The following is a 19,173-nucleotide window of genomic DNA, read 5'->3' as shown; positions in this document are numbered from 1 at the left end:
TTTATATACAAGAGCAAGTGGTCCAGATTGAAATCAATCTAATGGCTACCAAAATCCCACTATGCTAATATTAATATATGGCATCGTAGCCATACACTTGAACCTCACATCATCCCCTCCTCTCAGAATAATAGAAGACCATCAGGGTTCTCTTGTAGATGGGTTGGGATCTAGAGGAATGTCAAGAGGAGGCATTAGCAAATCTATAGGTGGTATCAGTTGTTCCTGATCCCTTTGTATAAAGCATTTTAACTGCTACACATGCACAATTTCTGGAGGATCGGCCTGCTAGATGTCATGCTGAACCTCATAAACTTGCAGTCCGACTTGCCGTAACACCTGATACGGTCCTTTCCACTGAGCAAAGAGCCCCTTCGATAAACCACATACCATAAAATGGGGAAAACAAACTAACACCAAGTTATCCACTTTGTACTCTACAGGTGGACGATGATGGGAGTTGTAGCGTTGTTGTTGCCCCACTTGTACACAGCCTAAGTGTTCGGCAAACTTTGCTCATACAAGTGGAAGAATGCTTATCAAATATTGATTCTATGACCTAGCATCGGCAACTCATGGCAATCGCAAAAGTAAACCCAGCTCCATTGGTAATATTGGATTAGGACCATATAAAATTTTATATAGTGAAGCACCAACAAAACTCTGCACCCCTATGACATATACATACTAAAGAGACGACAAATAACCATCCCAATCCGAATGTTAAAAGTTTATGTACTTCGCGATCATTCCTTTAAATGTCTGAACGAGCCATTCCACCAAACTATCTGACTATGGATGATAAGCACTCATGAAAGTGTGGCGTATCCCCAACCGAGATGTCAAAACATGAAATGCCTTAGCCATAAATGTGGGACCATTATCCGAAAGAATCCGCTCCGGAAAAAAATGTTGGAACACCACTCGATTGAGGAGAAAGTATCTAATAACAGTTGTAGAGGCACTAGCAAGAGCACCAATTTCTACCCAATAAGTCAAATAGTCAAAAGCAATAATACCATTCATTATCAGCAGTCGATCATGGAAAAGGTCTCATAAAATCAAATGCCACCAACTCAAATGGACGGGAAACTGCAATTGATTCTAACCATCGTTCCACGGCACGAGGGGGAGTATTATGAGCTTGGCACTAAATGCAACTACGCACATACTGGATAACATCATGTCGCATCTTCGGTTATACAACAATGTCCCATATGCCCACCTAGAATAGGAGAAGCTTAGTAGGCATGGAGAAACAGTGGAATAAATATGGAAGGCACCATCAGCCGTAAAAGATCATCAGGATCCGTTCCCACAAAATAAAAAAAGCTATTTTTAAGGTGATATTAAGAATGTAAATGCCGGAATGGTAAGTCATTAGCAAGTGATAAAGGATTTTCAAATCCATCTCAAAACCTTTGAATCCATGGCTCAAGCTTTTGAGCCTCGCGAATCTCATCATGAGAAGGTAAATGTTGCTCTGTACCTTGTGGACACAGAACGTCAAGTACAGCAACCGCTAACAGTACAGAATCCTCGTTTAGAAAATCCACAGATGCCGGAATAACAGGCTTGTCAAAAACATAAAAAGAGAGTGGAGAAGGAAGAGGAGTTCGAGAAAGGGCATCAGCATCAACACACCTCCATACATTACATCTGTTGGTTGTAATGTATGGCTTATATATGCAATAAGATGGCACTGATCAGGCACACTCGGGCTCTTTAGCATCAACACACTTTTAAGACCAATATCAAAAGCATCCACACATAAAATGAAAGGTTGAATATAATTAGAATATGCTAAAATTGGAGGAATCGTTAATAGCTTTTTGAGATCCACGAACGTTTGCTCACAATCCAGAGATCAGATGAAAGATGACATTAACAACACTCACAACGGTGTAATGCAATCAAAAAGATGATTCACAAAATGACCGAGATATTACACTTTGCCTAGGAAGTGTAGCATATCATTCACACACTTCAGAATAGGGAACTTTAGAATAACCACAAGATTGTCAAGATTAACTTGCAAACCCTCATGAGAAATATGGTACCCAATATATGTTGTGTCCTTGGACCTAAACATGCACTTCAACCGCTTCAACTTTAAACCAATGTTTCGCAGCTGATCCAACACTTTATAAATATCACAAATGTGCTCCTCCTACATCCCCTCCAAGTGGATCAATACATCATCAATAAAGTCAGCAGTCATCTCTGGCATATTGTAAAGAACTTTGTCTATCATCTGCTAAAAAGTTGTTGTAGCATTGTTCAAACCAAACGGCATCACCAATAACTCGTATAAACCAAACAATGTACAAAAAACAATCTTAGGAATATCTTCTTTGGCCATCGGTACTTGCTAGTACCCAGAAGCAAAATCTAGCTTGGTGAACCAATGACTTCACCCTAGACAATACAAGAGATTAGTAGTGTGAGGAGGAGGGTACGCATCCTGGATTGTCACTTCATTTAACATACGATAGTCGATGCAGAAACAAATACTCCCATCAGGCTTCGTTATAAGATGAGGTTTATATGCCTAAGGACTCCCTGACTTCCAAATAACACCCTTCTCCAACATCCCTTTATCATTTGCATGTAAAATCTTGATCTCTTTGGGTGACTAACGACGAACAGGAACTTTGATTGGACGAGCATCCCTAGTTAGAATCGAATGTGGCAATCTTGGCCCTAGACGATAGGTCAAATTCAAAGAGATCAGAATACTCCTTCATAAGGTGGTCAACCGTTGCAATATAAAGATTGTCAAAGGGATTGGAAAAAGGGAAGAATAAAACAAGAAAGAATCATAGGAGGAAATAATGGAAGGACAAAAGTAATGGAGGTAGAAGTAGAAGTAAAGGGACAAAGACGTATAAAAGTGAAAGAAATAGATGAAATATAAAAAAGTATAATACAAGAAGGAGAAACCTCAAAGTTACACTTGGCATGATTGCATTGCAACTAATTTATACCAAGAATGAGGTCAAAAGCTTGATTTAGCACCACCCACAATGACTGCAACCCAAGTTCGAGATTGCTCACACGCACAACCAAGTTTGCCTCATCCTGTGCATATGCATGTATATAATTGTTGCCATAAAGAATGAAAATTGGCTTCACCGTACGACAGAAGTGTTTCATAACATTGTGCCAAACAAAGAGTATCGTTAAGGGTGGCTAAAGCAAATGCATGCACAAGTCTAACAAAATCTTGACGAAGTGCTGGCCACAATATTTCAAGCTTGATTTGCTTCGACATATTTGGCTTCGCACAAAGCAAGAAGCTTCAGAAACGAACACCAAATTGCATCACCGATTTAAATAGCCTTTGACAAAGACAATGCAATTGCTAAAAGACATCATCATGATTGTTGGCATGTTTGAATGTGTGTTTGAAGACGTTCAGGAGAACACTCCAATCCCCACAAGTGGCTTCACTCAAACCATTGTACCACTGCAGTGCCCTCCCTTGGAAATACGTGGGAAACTTATGCAAACGTCGGGCATCATCCCAAGAATGATATGTGGCAATCACCATGAAGTGATCAAATCAATGATACACATCATCCCCAGGATTCCCACGAAAGAACTCTAGTTGAACAGGATTGACACCAAAAGCAAAAAGAGTTGTACCATGTGCCATGAATGCCACCATCAACTGAGTTTGGTTGTTCAATTGCAATCATATAGCATTAAGCAATAGCATTAACTGCTACTCTAAAGTTAAAGGAGGAAAATACTACTTTGCCATGAAGATTGAGTGAAAGAAAAAGAGCAAAAGAAGGGAAATGAGAAAAAATTAGAAAGAAAGGGAGATCTAGACAATGGAAAAGCTAGATCTAAACCAAAACCCTAAAAGGAAAGAAAGAATAGATTTAAATGATGCAAAAGTTATATTTAAACCAAAATCCTAAATCTAAGCACTCCTCAGGACAAGGAAAAATGCCCTTCATTTCCACTAATGTGAATGTTTGGAATATAGAAAGAGAATACAAAAAATGGCCTCCCCTGCTTAGAAAATATTGACATCTTCATTGATACATACTTTAGTCTAGACCATCGCCAAGGAAACAACTTCAAAAAAAGTTCATGATGTTTACACTTTACCATTTAGTTGCATTTAGTTTATAGTATTAAATTTCTTTAAGTCTTAAATATGGTGATTCACTCCTTGATGATGTGTTATCTATAGTTGGCATATTAATTAGCCCAAAAACTCTAGTTTAGTGAGTGGTTTAAATTAAAATCAATCTGATACTTACTAAAATCCCACTATGCTAATATTAGTATATGACATTGTTGGACCTCACATATTTTGTTTTTGGATATTTTTTTCTTTAAATACATAATATTGTTTTAGTAATCATTTAACATACAGCATGGTCTTCATTTGATCAATTAATCTTTCCAGAGATATAAAAATAAAGAATGATTTTGGCTTTACATAGTCTCAAGTGCTGTAGAAAACCAGATTAAGTCCATCAAAAGAAAAACAGAGATACTTACCACTACATTTTGTGTTTGAGAGAAACTGATTAAAGCGCTGAATAATCCACGTAATAGAGACCAAATCTTTGGCTAAATCCGCTATCCCACTCCCAATTGTCTAGCAAAGACCACGCATAGTAGCCACGAACATCCACACCGTTCCTGAGAGTTACAGTTTAGACGAGAAATAGTTTTCCTCCAAAGAACTAGGCCTATGGAAGCTTACGCGATGGCTTGCTGCAACCTCGTGAGATACGACTCGTAGAACTGAACCCTTGCATCATCCTTTATGAACCTGTCACTAAAAGTGTTCGAATCGGCGACGTCCACCAATCCTGGAAAATTGGACCTGAGAAAACCGGTGACAAGAATGACAAGCCCACCATTTTCCGTGATGAAAATCGGAGGATTGTTGTAGTTCTCCTTGACGTGGTTGAGTATATTGTAAAGCCCCCAAGGCACAACATAAATCCAGGTTCCAGTCTATAATCCAAACAGACCCGAGATCAGGATAAAAAGAAATTGTTTAGGAGCTTATTTACCGTGCCTCCGATAGAAATCCCGTTTCTTTCGGCTGAAATGTAAAAATCGAGCTCATGAGATAAATGCACAACAAGGAAACTATCAATCTATTGCTTACTTAGAAAGTGTGTATGGGAGTCGCTCTCGTAGCCGGGACGAACGTTGCTAGGCGATGGATTGTCTTGAGTGTATCGAGAAGTGTAGTGATTGAGGCCCACAAAGTCCATGGAGTTTCGAAGATCTCTCGACTCTTCGACAGTGAAAGCCGGCAAGCGATCCCCGACGTAGAGACGCATCGACTGTGGATAATCTCCAAACGTAATTAGATACCATCCAAGTTCAAAGTCGAGAGCTCTACGAGCAGCTGCGATATCTCTCAGAAGGCTTGAGTATGGTTCATACCAAAACGAGTCTATCGTCATTCCAATGACGCCACGCTGGTTGACCTGCTTTGTCAATCAAGATAAGGACTGGAGGGAAATTATAAAAAAAAAACGTTCATTTTGGAGGAAGCGAACCTTGTATTTACGCCTGTAGAGTTTGACGGCCTTGGCGTGTGCTAGCAGGAGATGATGACCCACGATGTATGGCTCCGTGCTCGATTTTCCTTGCGGGCAGCCTGTGCATCGGCCGGGCGCGTAGTATCCCTGGACGTAGCCTCCGTTTACCAGCTGGTGTGGCTCGTTGAAAGTTAGCCAGTTTTTCACGCGGTCGCCGAAGGCCTGGAAGCAAAAGTCTGCGAATCGCAAATACTCGTCCCTGCAAAACATCGAGAGAAGTTTTCCATCAAAGAAGAACTTTGCAGAACTTTTTCCGGAACTTACACGATGTCTCGGCTTAGCCATCCTCCAAACTTATCGTCCAAATTCCCAGTGATAGATCGTGACAAAAGGCTTGATTCCTGCCTAAAAGTAAACAGTGCTTTCAATCTTATAAAAACTATCCTCCGCATTAATTGGATCTTACCGTGTTCCAGTAGAGCATCGATCAAGTTGTTGTAGTACGCAATCCCTTCGGGATTCACGCGACCGTCTGCCAAAAGAGACTTTTTAAAGTTTCACATTCTTGAGTTCATCCTCCTTACCGTGGAAAACTCGAGGCCAGGAGATTGAGAACCTGTACGAATCCATCCCCAAGTTCTTGAGCAGGAGAACATCATCCTGGAAAGGTAAAATTCATGGGTTTTGATTTTAGAAAGCTCGGCTTTGCACAAACCTTGTAGTGATGGTATTGATCATCCGTGATGTTTGGACTACTTCCATCCGCAATGTTTCCTGAATGGCAGAAACACTTGAAATGAGAGCTAGAACTTTGCAAGAGACTAAAGAAACCAACTTGGGTTCGCAGCAAAGATATCCCAGATGCTGGGCTTTCTCCCGCCTTCATTCACAGCGCCTTCGTACTAACAGAGGAAAGGAGCAAGTTTTAACGAGAGAAATATGGCCGGAGATTTTTCTACCTGGAACGCCGATGCTGAAGCGCCGAATATGAAATCTTTCGGAAAATCGCATCTGCTGAGGCCAGTTTGATCGAGATCGAGAGCCAAGCTAGAAGAAAGAATGCCGCATATTTGTAAAGCAAGAGGTCCATTGGGAGCAAGGAGAGATCAAACTCCAGAATCTCCCCAAAAGATTCAATCTTCAGCTATGCCACTGTTATTTACAAAAAGCGTAGTTAATAAAACCCATATTTCATCTGTCGTGAATTAAAATCTTAATTAATTAATTAATTAACGTGGATTAGGGAAAAATACAAATGGCGCGTAAGTTCTGGCGTTTTGAGCTCGATGGCGCAGCGTTAGTTTCTTCTATTTTCTCTCCCCAAAGTTCTTGTTCTTTACATTGTCTCTTGGTTCTTAATTGTCCTTATGTTTGTAGGTAGTGCAATGACTATTACAATTTCTTCTCTCTTTACAAACGGAAGCTTAAGTGCAGGAAGTGACTCGAACTAACATAGCAAATTCGTTTTAAATATCTATTTTTCAGGCATTGCTCACGACGGAAACCAAAGTTGGTTCCAGAATGGTTCGACCGAGGAAGCAGACTATATACCCTGAAACCGTGGAACGTAGTACAAGGACATCATAAACAGAAGGAACAGTGGGTCGCTTTCAAATCAGGACGCACGGCAGACAAGTCCATGAGGAGGATGCTGGCAAGGAAAACAATAAAACTATACCCCATCCTCCGGAAGAGATTGCTGTTAAACGAGGAGGGTGGAGAGACTTCAGATGTGAAACTAGAAGACACTGCTGAAACTCCAACGTAGTCAAAATTAATTCATGGACTCCTGGTGCCGATCGCTGTTCTTCGTCAGATGTATGTCCTGATTGAGAACATCAAAGAGAAGATCATGCCAGGCGTCAAATCGGTTTGCATGTCAACGCAGTAAGAAGACTCGGATGTTGCAGGAAAACAGGCAGTATTCAGAAATCTCAACTTCTTGCTTTGAAGTAGTTCTTGTGTATCTTTCGGAATGTGTAATTTAGTCCAGGCAGTTTGAAGCGGCAGCTCACGGGGTATTGACGACCGCAAGTAATACATCCTTCCAGTAAGGTTACTAGGCTTTTTCAGTGCTTTGTTGTTTATTTTTCTTATTGAGACTCAAAAATTCTCTTTTTTCTTTCTACAGAATCGTCCTTATTGAGGGCTTCATTTCAGGATTGCGGCTGAAAAGCGTGCTGAAACTGTAGAGGTGGAGTGCCATAGTTTTTGAACATTTTTCTTGTGCTGATCATTTTAATCAGATAGTCGGTTCTCGATCTATTGAGAGTGAATGGGGTATCAATGGAAATAGATACCTCCGTTTACCCTTTTTCTCTTTTTGCGTGATACTAACAAAATGTGGTATTCTTCCAGGGACTCATGAAGAAGACAAGGAAGAGAAAGTTTAAACGACGCAGAGAATCGAAAAACCAGAGCCGTAACTGATGGAAACAATGAAAGAAAGACTCTGGAGATGCTATTCGATCTCGAGGCTGGAAGAGATCCAAGCCTGATAGACAATCGCGAACTTAGTACCAAGATCTGTTGATCTGTTGAGATAGACGTAAGTTTGGAGCTCACATTTGTTTTCTACTGATAGACATAAACTCTACTTAGCTGGACGAGCTTAACTCGGAGGGCTTAACTCGGAGGTGGTGTGTACGGGTTCGAGACCTTTGCGCATCATAATCATCAATCGCTGGAGCCATGGAGAAAGTCCCAGATCTGCACAGGACGGAGGAGCTATCGGCCATCGCGGTGGACTACTGCCCCGAGGTATGCCAGCATTTTCCAGAGCAGCGAGAGATCTCGGTGACTTTCGATGAGCGCGGTGGTGCTCGCTGGAGGAGCACCCGCAGGTTTAGCAGCGGAACTTTCAGCGCCAAGATCAAGACGCCGTCGGGGAACACGAGCGGCCTCAACTCGAGCTTCTACCTCTCGACGCTCGAGGGGCCGAGAGACCAGGACGAGATCGACTTCGAGTTCCTGGGGAAGGACAAGGGGACCGTCCAGACCAACTTCTACACGCACGGCACGGGCGGCCGGGAGGTGATCCACGATCTCGGCTTCGACAGCTCGCAAGAGTTCCACGAGTATACGATCAAGTGGGAGCCGGACAGGATCGAGTGGCTCGTGGACGGGAAGTCCATCCGGGTAGCCGAGAAGAAAACGAAGGAAGGCCCGGAAGAACACGAAGGGAAAGTTGGAGAAGGAGAAGGAGTCAAAGAAGGCAAGGGTGCAGGAGAAGAAGCTCTTGAAGAAGAAGAAGACGAAGGATTTCCTACGGGGCCTTGCTTTCTCTACGCATCCGTGTGGAACGCCGGAGAAGTCAACGAGGGTCTTTGGGCTGGTCCTTACATCGGCTGTGACGTGCCTTACGTGTGTGTTTACAAGGACGTCTTTGTTCCATGCCACTGACCATTGAATGGAAGAGCAACAACGAGCGTACCGTGCGGCACTTACAATACCGGTCCACCGAGCCGCGCGGTAGTTGATCCGTGACGCGCGGCCATGCTAAACGTTTTCTTTAATATTTATTTGAGTAGCTATATAGTGTGTGAAGGCTATACAGTACGCTAGCTCATGGCATTAGGGTTCTAGCGATGGCTGGGATCCCGATCCCTTTCGCCGTGGGAGACGAGGTCGAGGAGAAGAGTTACAACCATGGATTTCGAGGAGCCTGGTTCCGTGCCAAGGTGAGAGGTCTACTGGGAGCTGTGATAATCGCAGGAATGGTTTTGTAGATCGAGAAGATCGAGCGCTTGCGAAAGGATGTTTACTGCACGCTGAGCTATTTCGACTACGAAGGTGGAGCTACATTTTGTCACACCTCGCTAGAGATTTGAGTCTTTCCTTGCGTGATTCTTGAAGCGTTTCCTTTCTCGAAGCTTGTCGATTTCTAGCTTGCTTGTTCCAGGAGAGACTACGATCCCGCTCTACCAGCATCCTCCAGGCGTTCCACCTTCGGGATGGAGGGAGATCATGCTAAGGCCCAAGTTCCCGGAGATCCAGGTGATCAGGAAGTGGAAAGAGGGCGACGAGGCCGACTATCCGTGGAGGAGCGCTCGGTGGTATGGCAAAGTCGTGCAAGTCATCGACGATCACACGGGAGTGGTGAGCTTAGCCGAGAAAACTTGTCTTTGGTTCTAATCGTCGTTGGCTTTGTTTCGGTTTAGTTCGAGGGCTCGAGTCCTCCATACGGCGAAGGCGGGCGCTACGTGGTTGCCTTGCACGAGCTTCGTCCGGCGCTAAACTGGTCTCCACGGGATGGATGGCAAGTTCCACTCAGCTCTCCTGCGAAGATCGCCAACAACCGCAGCTCTTCCTGGGACAACGAGGATTGCCTGGCGGCGCTCAGGGAGTGGGACTCGTGCTTCCGGCAGGCCAGGAAGCATTGCTCGTGGAATGCAGAGCGTGAAAAGGATGACAACTCCAAGTAAGAAGTTCTCTCCTCTTTCATGTGTTCTTGAGAGTTTTTACGTGTGTTCCTGGTCTGTGCTTGTAGAGAAAGCCCTTCCAAGGAGTAAGGCTTGGAACTCACTGCCTAGATTGATCAATCAAGGTCGCTGGATCGAGGTACCGAAGAAGAAGTGCTCTAACTTTCAAGACTTAGTTATATATACTAGCGCAGGTTTCCTTATACGTAGCGAAGAGCAGGGAAACGTAGAGCTCTCTAAGTAGAAAACAAAGAAGAAGAGAAGGAATCCTTCGTTTTTAGTTCTTTGTGGTGTTCCTTTTGTTGGTCCTTTGGAACAAAGCGGCATTTGGCCATTTGGTTCTGTTTGGACGACCAAGCTTCGTGGATTTCTTGCTTTATAAGCGCGCGAGGCACACAGGGATCGTCTCAATGATCCACGCGCTCGTGAGCGCTAGAATCCGACAATGGCTCGAGGGGGCGGAGCTATCAGCGCTCTACGTCGCGATGGAGCAGCAATCCGGATCGCGGTCGATCGACAGCAGCAGCTACTACAGCAAGAGCATTCTCAGCATCCAAGCCGCCAGGCCTAAATTCCCGCCCTTTCTACTTAAAGATTCTATTTGAAGCCAACGGCTAGGATAAAAGCCCTCTTGCTTGACAAAAGTAGGGCAAAGGATGAAGAAGAGGTGTTGCGACACGGGCGAGGAGTGCGCCAAGGCGCTCAAGGTGGTGGAGCGCCACAAGACGAAGAACAAGGGGCTGCCATTCCCGGTGAGCAACGCCGTGTACAAGGCGCTCCACACACTCAAGGAGGGTCAGGTGGAAAACGAGGTCTACCAGCGGCAAACGGCCGAGTTTCGGCACTATGGTCCCTGGACTCACGATGAATTTGCTTGCGACAAGGAGGCCTACGAGCTGTTTGTGGTGGCGATGGAGGAGGAGGGGCGGCCGCTCGGCCTGTGGGTGAAGCGGATGCTTGACGAGAAGGCGCTCTACACCGACGTCAACTACTTGGAGAAGCCGGGGTGGCAAGACTATCCCTCCTCGCATTTTTGCGACAAGGGGCGCGAGTGGGTGTTTGGCAGGATTGGCATCGCGGACGAGGATGCTCAGGAGAGGATGTTTCCTTCTCTACTCTCCTACGTCCGTGCGAATCTAGAATCGCGTTACACTCCTGGCACTGTGAGAAAGTTTCTTCTTTCACTCTTTCTATCTCGATTTACCGACTGTGCGAGTTTCATCAGGTGTTTGTGACGGGCAACCGCGAGTTCTACGAGAAAGTTTTGCTGGACGAGGATCGCATGGGGCTCCTGGTGGAGACGTTTCTGGAGCGGCACAGGATCATCTGCAAGCCGCGCGACCTCATGCGCAGGGTGTGGTTTGTGAGCAAGGATCAAAAGGCGATCAACAACGTCACGGACGAGGTGTGCATCCGTGTCCCGCGCTACGCCGAGACGAGCGTTGCCTTCCCCCGGAAGCCAGATATGTCCGACTTCCTGCCCAACGAGGTAATCTCTAGTTCTAGTTTTGCTCTCATTCTTTTTTCTTTTGCAGCTTGCGCTCGTCTCGGCTCTGTGATAAAACCATCGCGTTCTGTTGTTCTTCCTGTCTGGTCCGAAACACCATTGTGAATCGCTCCATGATCGATCATCATCGTCGCCGCCCCCACTGCGGCAATGCATGCACCGGAATCTGGCGCCCTTGGGCCGATTTCGCTGTAGAACGCACTCGAATCCGACACGGCTGGATTTCACACGCTCCTGGGGCCCGAGAAGAACAAGAACGCACTGGAATTGCCTACATTTTCAATCCGGCCCGGTAGATCGCTGCCCAGATGCAGAAGCAGACGATTCATTCTTCGAGCATCTCAGAATCGCTCATGGCGCGAAGCTTTCCCTCGCTAACCTCTCTTCCTCAAACCCTTCTTGTAATTGAACTAATTTGAATTTAACAATCGTTAATAGAGTTTTCTCGCGAATGAGAGGAAAGCTTTAGATACTCCTCTCACCAAAGGAATGGAGGCAAGATCCTAGAACGCCTGAAAGAATCGATTCGATCGTGGATTAAGTCATAGTATTTTTTTCTAGCCCATAGACAAGGGACTGGAAAACGATCAAATTAAAACTATGAGAACTTGTGCTTACCTGAAGCCTGATAACTCGTCGAATAGCGACCAAGAGCATGGGCATGAGAGCCTTAACATCTGTTATACCGTGCCTTAGAGAAAAAAAATTGATAAGAAAAAATTCGCATGGCATGGAAGTGAAATTACCTCTTGAGATGAAATCCCGGTGAAACCATGCTGTTATTCCATCGTCCACCACCTCGCCTCTTGCCTTACGAACAGTGACAGTGAAAATAAATTTGTGTTATATCATGTCAATACTGAATTTAAACCTCTGGTCACTCTTGGACCTTATTACCCTTGGAACACGTATTGTGTCAATTGCAACTTCCATTCCTCGAGCTTTTTAGATTGCTGCCATGGCAGCGGTGTGGATTTCACATTTTGCGGAAAGCCCAGCATGATGAGACGTGCTGTGGAGTTTTTTCGTCCTTTGCTTCTCAGGGTTAGCTCAGCGTCTTCTTCTTGCAGGCCTGTTTCATTGCACCAACGCTCTCGATTGGAGTTGTTCTTCTCCAGGAAGCCCCCATTGCTGCATCCTGCCACTACAGTTACGTCGAGTTCCGCCAGGTAAAGCCTTGTGCTCTTTATTGTTTTTCCTCTAGATTATGAGGCGATATTTATTCAAGAAAAGCAATCTTGAGCGATCATCAGCAAATCCCAAGAAAGAATGCCGGCACTCACCGTAGACATGCCCTTGGGCTTCTGGCCTCATTGCGCCTCAACGCCCAGCTCCCATGAAGCCCGCGAGAAGTCATACGATGTGCTCATTTCCCCTTGTCTGTTTTTAGGGCTCCAGATCTTGAGGCATATTCTCGAGAGTTTCCCTCTAAAAATGTCATTTGAAACCAACGGCTAGGATAAGAGCGCCATTGAAGGGGTGTAGAGCGCGCCTTCGTCAAGCACGATCCTCCTGCCTCGCAAGCAAAGCTAGATGTCGTGAGTCCAGGGGCTCGGCCTTGTGTTGCTCCAGGCGCTTCCTGGAGTGCCTTGTACACGGCGTTGCTCACCGGAGATTGATTTTTGCGACAACGGGGATTGGCATCGCGGACAAGGACGTCAGGAGAGGGAAAGCTAGCAAAGTTTTAGCTTGAGATCACAGCTTGCATTTTCGCTCTAGAGTCGCAACTTTCCATGCTTCTCTTGAGACTGATCTTCCGGAAATAAGCACTTTTTAGCAAGTGAGCTAAAAGCAAGTAAGCTCTGGAAAACTTCACTGCGACAACTCCAAGTAAGAAGCTCTCTCCTCGAGCTTTCGTGTGCTCTTGAGAGTTTTTATGCATATTTTTGGTCTGTGTTTGTAGAGGAAGCTCTTCCAAGCAGTAAGGCTTGGAACTCACTGGCTCGATCGCTAGATCGAGGTAACCAAAGAAGAAATGCTCTAACTTTCAAGACTCTAGGAAGTTGACACTAGCTTGTTCATGTAGGCTATCATGGTACTAGTGAAGAACAGGGAAAACTAGGGAGAGAATCACTGGCTTGATCGATCGATTAAGGCCACTGGATCGAGGCACCATAAAAGAAATGCTCTAACTTGGAAGTTAACAGTTCATATAGACTATGGTAGCAGCGAAGAACAAAGAAAAGTTGAGATTTAAAAAACAAAGAAGAAGAGAAGGAATCACTGGCTTGATCGATCGATCAAGCTCTAACTTTCAAGACTGTAGGAAGTTACATACTAGGAAAGAACAGAGAAACGTAAAGCTCTCTAAGTAGAAAACAAAGAAGAAGAGAAGGAATCCTGCGTTTGTAGTTTTTTGTGGTGTTCCTTTGGTTGGTCCTTTGGCACAAAGCGCCATTTGGCCATTTGGTTCTGTTTGGACGATCGTCGTTCATACCAAAGCTTCGTGGATTTTCTTGCTTTATAAGCGCGCGAGGCACAGGGATCGTCCCAATGATCCACGCGCTCGTGAGACCATGGTAGAATCCGACAATGGCTCGAGGGATTTCGATTTCTTCCCGGAAGACTATGATTCCGAGAGCGTGGGGGCGGAGCTATCGGCGCTCTACGCGGCCATGGAGCAGCAGTCTGGATCGCGGTCGATCGACAGTAGCAGCTACTACAGCAAGAGCATTCTCAGCATCCAAGATCTCCAGCAGCGCACCAGATCTTACGATAATCTAGCGCGGCCATCGCATGCGCAGCAGCAGCAAAGGGATATCTCGGATGCGCACTCGGTCGTCGTCGCGAGGGATAGAGATTACGGCTATGGCGCCGTCAACGAGAAAGATCTGGCCGAGGAAGCCGACTCTCTCAGCGTTTACAGCATCGATGCCACCAAGAACGCGGATCAAGCGCAAGAAGACGAGGGATTTTCCTACTGGAAGCTGTTCCAATTCGCGAATGGATTGGACTGGCTGATGATCGCAGTCGGCACGGCATCGGCCATCGCTCACGGCCTCTCCGGCCCCGCGGTCGTGCTGCTCTTTGGATTGATGAACAATGCGTTTGCTCTGTCGCCCGACGCGGCCTTCCGTGGAGTCGTCAAGGTCCGATCAGCCGATCTCTCTCGTTTCTGTTGGATCTGTGCCTGATATTTCGATTCCAGATCGTGGTGATCGTGATGTATGTGTCCGTTGGAACGATGGTCTCGTCGGCAATAGGTATGCTTCTTTATCGTTTCAAAATTTTAGGGTTCTTGAGTGGTTTTGACGATGGCGCTATGGCGCAGAGAATGTGTGCTGGACGCAAATTGGAGAGCGGCAGACCGCGCACATCAAGACGAGGTACCTGGATTCGCTGCTCAAGCAGGACATCGCCTTCTACGACACGGAGGCCAAGGTCGGGGACATTGTGACCGCTGTCTCGAGCGATATTCTCCTCATTCACGATGCAGTGGGGGAGAAGGTGAGCTCCATCGCCAGTTCTAGTGGTTTTCTCATGTTTCTTTCGACCAGATCGGTGCGTGTGTCAGCAATTTTGCTGTGTTTCTGGGCGGTATAGTGATCTCTATCTCTGTGTACTGGAAGATGGGGCTCATGGGGCTGACAGCAACACCGCTGCTACTTGGAAGTGGTTTTATGTTCGTGGCTTTCTACACCAAGTATGTGATTCAAGCGCTCACGGCGTATAGAAGTGCCGACTTGGTGGCTGAGCAGGTGTGTTTTTTCACGTAGTTTCTTTTCATTTTTTCCCCTCTGACTCTCTCTTTTCAGGCAATCTCGCAAGTGAGAACTGTGTACTCTTTCGTTGGAGAAACCAAAGCTCTCAACTCGTATGCACACCTTCTCGAGGATGCTGTCAAGCTTAGCTCTAAGACTGGACTTAGCAAAGGTCTGGGGCTTGGAACAGTCATTGCCATCTCCTACTTTTCATGGACGTTGCAGTTTTGGTTCGGTAGCAAACTGGTTGAGAAGCATGAGATCAAGGGAGGTACTGTCAACTCATTGATTTTCATCAGTATAATATCCGGGAAGTAAGTTCTTACAGCATGCGTTAATGTCTCATTAACTTTTTATCCGTTTCAGAGCACTGGGAGACTGCATGCAAGTGTTCGGTTTTATAGCCAAAGGAAAAGCGGCCGCAAGCAGATTATTCAGAGTTATAGAGAGGCAGCCAAGAATCAACAACAACAGCGATCAAGGCAAAACTTTGTCGCGTGTCAGAGGAAGAATAGAGCTATGCAATATATCGTTCGCCTATCCCGCACGGCCCGAAGTACCTGTATTCTCGAACTTGTCTCTAAACATTCCGGAGGGGAAAATAGTTGCGCTTGTTGGATCAAGTGGATCAGGCAAAAGCACGGTAATTTCCTTGATTGAGAGATTTTACGATCCTCTGAAGGGTAAGAACAATGTCGAGCAAACTCAGTACTGGACTAATCGTCTTGTTCTTGCAGGAGAAGTGAAGCTCGACGGAAGGGATATCAAGTGTTTGCAACTTAAGTGGCTCAGGGCACAGATTGGACTTGTAAGCCAGGAGCCTACTTTATTTGCCACCAGTATTAAGAAGAACATCTTGATGGGAAAGCCAGATGCAAGCCATGAAGAACTCATATCAGCAGCAAAGGTTGCTGGAGCTCATCTGTTTATATGTGATCTTCCCGATGCATACAACACAGAGGTGAATTTCTTCCTCGTCCTTTTTGTTTCTATTTAATAATGTTTTGTTTTGTAGGTTGGGGACAAGGGAATCCAACTTTCTGGAGGACAAAGGCAAAGAATAGCCATTGCTCGTGCAATCCTGAAGAAGCCGTCTGTCATGCTTTTGGACGAAGCAACGAGCGCGTTGGATTCTGAATCCGAGGTTCTAGTCCAAAATGCATTAGACAGGATCATGCAAGGACGGACCACTATTGTCGTTGCTCACCGCTTGTCAACTATTCGAAACGCCGACTGCATACTGGTCTTCGACAAAGGTCGCATCATAGAAAGTGGGACACATGCTGAGCTACTTGGTCGTGAGAACGGTGCTTACAAGTCTCTCGTAATGACTCAGGAAAGTGCTGTAGTAGCGAGAAAGAGAAGAACTCGCAGCAGGTAAATCATTCCATCACTTATTTTCACTTCTAAAACTTATCTTACAGGTCTCCATCTCCTCTTCATTCCAGAACACCTATTGCAGCTCCCTGGGCCTCCCCATTACGATCGCCATGGACTTCGCCGTCCAGGATTTCGTACGAGTCTTTCAACTCACAAATCGAGATGCCTCCGGTTCAAGAGAATTTTCAAGCTGCTGAGGAGCAGGGACCTGGAGCCACCAAGTTACAGACCTCTTACTCTGTGAAGTCGTGGTTCAAGGAACGGTTCAGGAGAGTATGGGGTTCTGCAATAATCGGAACCAGTGGAGCTTTAACTTCTGGGATTCTAGCGGCTGTGTTTCCCTTGGTTATGGCCAACGTCTTAGTTCTTCTGCTGCAGAGGCGCACGAAGGAAGCCATGAAGTGGACCTTGGGATTTATTGGCCTCGGAATTGCAACACTAGCAAGCAATGTGGTCCAGTATTTCTTTTGCCATAAAGTTGGCGCCAGAGTCACTCAAGACGTCCAAGTGAAATCGCTGGAAGGTACGTAACCTGTCCTGTAGGCTGTTTATTTTGATATTTGTTTTCAGGAGTTTTGAGGAACGAAGTTGGATGGTTTGATTTCGAAGAGAACAGTAGCTCCGCGGTGACTGCACGTCTATCAGCGAACGCGACCACGTTGAGGAATGTATTGAGCGACACTTACAGCTACTTCTTGCAAAACGTTTTGGGAATCGTGTTGGCCTTGACCCTGGCCACCGTCTATGACTACAGAATGGGACTCATTTCCCTCGCAAGCCTTCCTCTTCAAGTGCTCGGTAGCGCTGTCGCGGTAAGATGGCTTCGACAATTTTCCAACTTTAAACCGTGACTTATGCATGGATAGGCTGCCTACTTCAAAGATGGATTTGCCGGGTCGAACGTCCAGAAAACCCACGAGAATGCTGGTCGAGTTGCAGGAGAAGCAGTCTCCAGCATCAGAACGGTGTTATCCTTCGGCGCTCAAGACAGCATCCTGTCAAAGTTCCAGGAACATCTAGACGACGCCAAAAGCCGGAGATTCAAGCGCGCTTGCATGGTGGGATTGTTCATCGGAGTCTCTCACGGCCTCTTGTACATCTCTAGCGCCTGCTGCATGCTCTACGGCGCCTATCTCATCCGCCGAGACGAAGTCAGCTTTGGACCTCTCCTCATCTCCTTCTCCATCGTGGCCTACACCGCCTACCACTGTGTGGAAGTCATCGGGCTCATTCCAGACTTCAAGAAGGGGATCCAGGCCACCATCTCTATGTTCGAGACTGCCAACCGGCTCTCGGAGATCGATCCAGATGCAGCAAAAGCAACCAAGCTCAAGAAGATTGCCGGGACTGTGGAGTTCCGGGGCGTGAGCTTCAGGTACCCGTCGAGGCCGGATGTTCTGATACTCAACAACCTGAGCCTCAAGGTCCCGGCTGGATCAACCGTGGCACTGGTTGGAGCAAGCGGGTCCGGCAAGAGCTCGGTGCTAGCTCTGATCCTGCGCTTCTACGACCCGACCTCCGGAAGCGTGATGCTGGACGGCAGGGAGTTGAAGACTCTCCACCTGAGAAGCCTGAGGAAGCACATCGGCTACGTCCAGCAGGAGCCAGTGCTATTCGGAGTGTCAATCCGGGAGAACATCCTCTACGGGAGGGACTTTGGCGAGGACTTGGACTACAGTGCTACTGAGTCGGAGATGGTGGCGGCAGCAAAGAAGGCCAATGCGCATGAGTTTATCAGCGGCCTGCCGGATGGCTATGAGACCAACGTCGGCGAGCGTGGTGTCCAGCTTTCAGGCGGGCAGAAGCAGCGCATCGCCATTGCGCGGGCGATGCTCAAGAACCCGGCAGTGCTGCTGCTGGACGAGGCCACTAGTGCCTTGGACGCGGAGTCGGAGAGGATTGTCCAGCAAGCGATCGATCGGCTGGTTGGGGAGCAGCAACGCACTACGGTCATCGTTGCACACAGGCTATCGACAGTGCAGTCTGCAAACACAATTGTGGTGATGGAGAATGGGAGTGTGAGGGAGAGAGGCAGGCATGCCAAGCTCCTCGAGCTCGGGGGCGCTTATGCAAAACTCATTGCTATGCAACAAAGAAGGTGACGACAATGTTTAAAACGTCCGAATATTCTATGTTTAAAATCTCTTAGTAACTGTTGAAAAAGATTGTTAGGATAACGACTCCCGGCTTATGGGGTTTATCGAGATGGATATGGGGATGATAATACGGCAGGATGATAATCGACAACACTATCAGCAGCTGTCTATGGATTTCCGGATCAAGAAGAGGAATCTCCTCAAGGAGCTCGTCAAGCAACAAATCCGAAAATCGTGAATCACACCTCCATAAATCCCACACTTACCAACGGACGCCAAAGTATCCTTGCGTAGTGCAGAAGCTCTTCTCGCAAGCAATGCTTTCCATCGGTGAGATGGGACGAAGAATCCCTTGCGAATCTCGCGATCGTTGACTACTAAACCGTTGACCGGGTTAAGGCATAACTAAACGACTGGCCAACCCACATCAAACTTTTATTTTCCGGCAAGGATTCGAACTCGTACTATGCCGAATTTGGTGCTCTCATGCTTACATGGAAAGGGCTATATCTATAAGCAAATTAGTGTTTTGAAGACTTAGGA

At 46.3% G+C, this 19,173-nt stretch overlaps 4 protein-coding genes, 1 long non-coding RNA gene and 1 pseudogene across 5 annotated transcripts; 5 read left to right on the top strand and 1 right to left on the bottom strand.

Moving 5' to 3' along the window:
* Positions 1–4,790: 4,790 nt before the first annotated feature.
* Positions 4,791–6,204, bottom strand: LOC9631666 (annotated as a pseudogene).
* Positions 6,205–8,216: 2,012 nt separating this feature from the next.
* Positions 8,217–8,927, top strand: LOC9631665 (xyloglucan endotransglucosylase/hydrolase protein 31). Its single transcript, XM_024671734.1, has one exon. The coding sequence runs from the start codon at positions 8,217–8,219 to the stop codon at positions 8,925–8,927; it is 711 nt and encodes a 236-aa protein (XP_024527502.1).
* A 185-nt stretch (positions 8,928–9,112) lies between these two features.
* Positions 9,113–9,659, top strand: LOC112345304. Its single transcript, XM_024671733.1, has 3 exons — positions 9,113–9,205; positions 9,254–9,317; positions 9,427–9,659. Exons 1-3 carry the CDS (start codon positions 9,113–9,115, stop codon positions 9,657–9,659), a joined length of 390 nt encoding a protein of 129 aa, XP_024527501.1.
* A 40-nt stretch (positions 9,660–9,699) lies between these two features.
* On the top strand, positions 9,700–10,280 carry LOC112345437. The gene is made up of 2 exons (XR_002992043.1): positions 9,700–9,945; positions 10,015–10,280. It is a non-coding gene; the product is annotated as an uncharacterized LOC112345437 (long non-coding RNA).
* A 322-nt stretch (positions 10,281–10,602) lies between these two features.
* Positions 10,603–11,905, top strand: LOC9634702. The gene is made up of 3 exons (XM_002967164.2): positions 10,603–11,109; positions 11,172–11,435; positions 11,482–11,905. Exons 1-3 carry the CDS (start codon positions 10,603–10,605, stop codon positions 11,503–11,505), a joined length of 795 nt encoding a protein of 264 aa, XP_002967210.1. The 3' UTR covers positions 11,506–11,905.
* A 2,064-nt stretch (positions 11,906–13,969) lies between these two features.
* On the top strand, positions 13,970–18,670 carry LOC9634701 (ABC transporter B family member 19). The gene is made up of 10 exons (XM_024671732.1): positions 13,970–14,564; positions 14,725–14,900; positions 14,951–15,151; positions 15,209–15,468; positions 15,521–15,837; positions 15,892–16,115; positions 16,170–16,531; positions 16,579–17,057; positions 17,105–17,346; positions 17,401–18,670. Exons 1-10 carry the CDS (start codon positions 13,970–13,972, stop codon positions 18,634–18,636), a joined length of 4,092 nt encoding a protein of 1,363 aa, XP_024527500.1. The 3' UTR covers positions 18,637–18,670.
* The last annotated feature ends 503 nt before the right edge of the window (positions 18,671–19,173 follow it).

Source organism: Selaginella moellendorffii, unplaced genomic scaffold (assembly GCF_000143415.4).
Source record: "Selaginella moellendorffii unplaced genomic scaffold, v1.0 SELMOscaffold_8, whole genome shotgun sequence".
NCBI lineage: Eukaryota > Viridiplantae > Streptophyta > Lycopodiopsida > Selaginellales > Selaginellaceae > Selaginella > Selaginella moellendorffii.
Note: the sequence above shows the minus strand (reverse complement) of the source record. Positions and strands in the feature narration are given on the sequence as shown.

What these genes read in the sequence shown, in the direction of transcription:
- LOC9634701 (XM_024671732.1), top strand. Translation starts at nt 13,970, where the DNA reads ATGGTAGAATCCGACAATGGCTCGAGGGATTTCGATTTCTTCCCGGAA. An exon ending in ACGATGCAGTGGGGGAGAAG is followed by an intron (nt 14,901 to 14,950) that starts GTGAGCTCCATC and finishes TCTTTCGACCAG; the next exon opens with ATCGGTGCGTGTGTCAGCAA. An exon ending in CCGACTTGGTGGCTGAGCAG is followed by an intron (nt 15,152 to 15,208) that starts GTGTGTTTTTTC and finishes CTCTCTTTTCAG; the next exon opens with GCAATCTCGCAAGTGAGAAC.
- LOC9631665 (XM_024671734.1), top strand. Translation starts at nt 8,217, where the DNA reads ATGGAGAAAGTCCCAGATCTGCACAGGACGGAGGAGCTATCGGCCATC.
- LOC9634702 (XM_002967164.2), top strand. Translation starts at nt 10,603, where the DNA reads ATGAAGAAGAGGTGTTGCGACACGGGCGAGGAGTGCGCCAAGGCGCTC. An exon ending in CGCGTTACACTCCTGGCACT is followed by an intron (nt 11,110 to 11,171) that starts GTGAGAAAGTTT and finishes GAGTTTCATCAG; the next exon opens with GTGTTTGTGACGGGCAACCG. An exon ending in CCGACTTCCTGCCCAACGAG is followed by an intron (nt 11,436 to 11,481) that starts GTAATCTCTAGT and finishes TTTCTTTTGCAG; the next exon opens with CTTGCGCTCGTCTCGGCTCT.
- LOC112345304 (XM_024671733.1), top strand. Translation starts at nt 9,113, where the DNA reads ATGGCTGGGATCCCGATCCCTTTCGCCGTGGGAGACGAGGTCGAGGAG. An exon ending in GAGCCTGGTTCCGTGCCAAG is followed by an intron (nt 9,206 to 9,253) that starts GTGAGAGGTCTA and finishes ATGGTTTTGTAG; the next exon opens with ATCGAGAAGATCGAGCGCTT. An exon ending in GAGCTATTTCGACTACGAAG is followed by an intron (nt 9,318 to 9,426) that starts GTGGAGCTACAT and finishes TGCTTGTTCCAG; the next exon opens with GAGAGACTACGATCCCGCTC.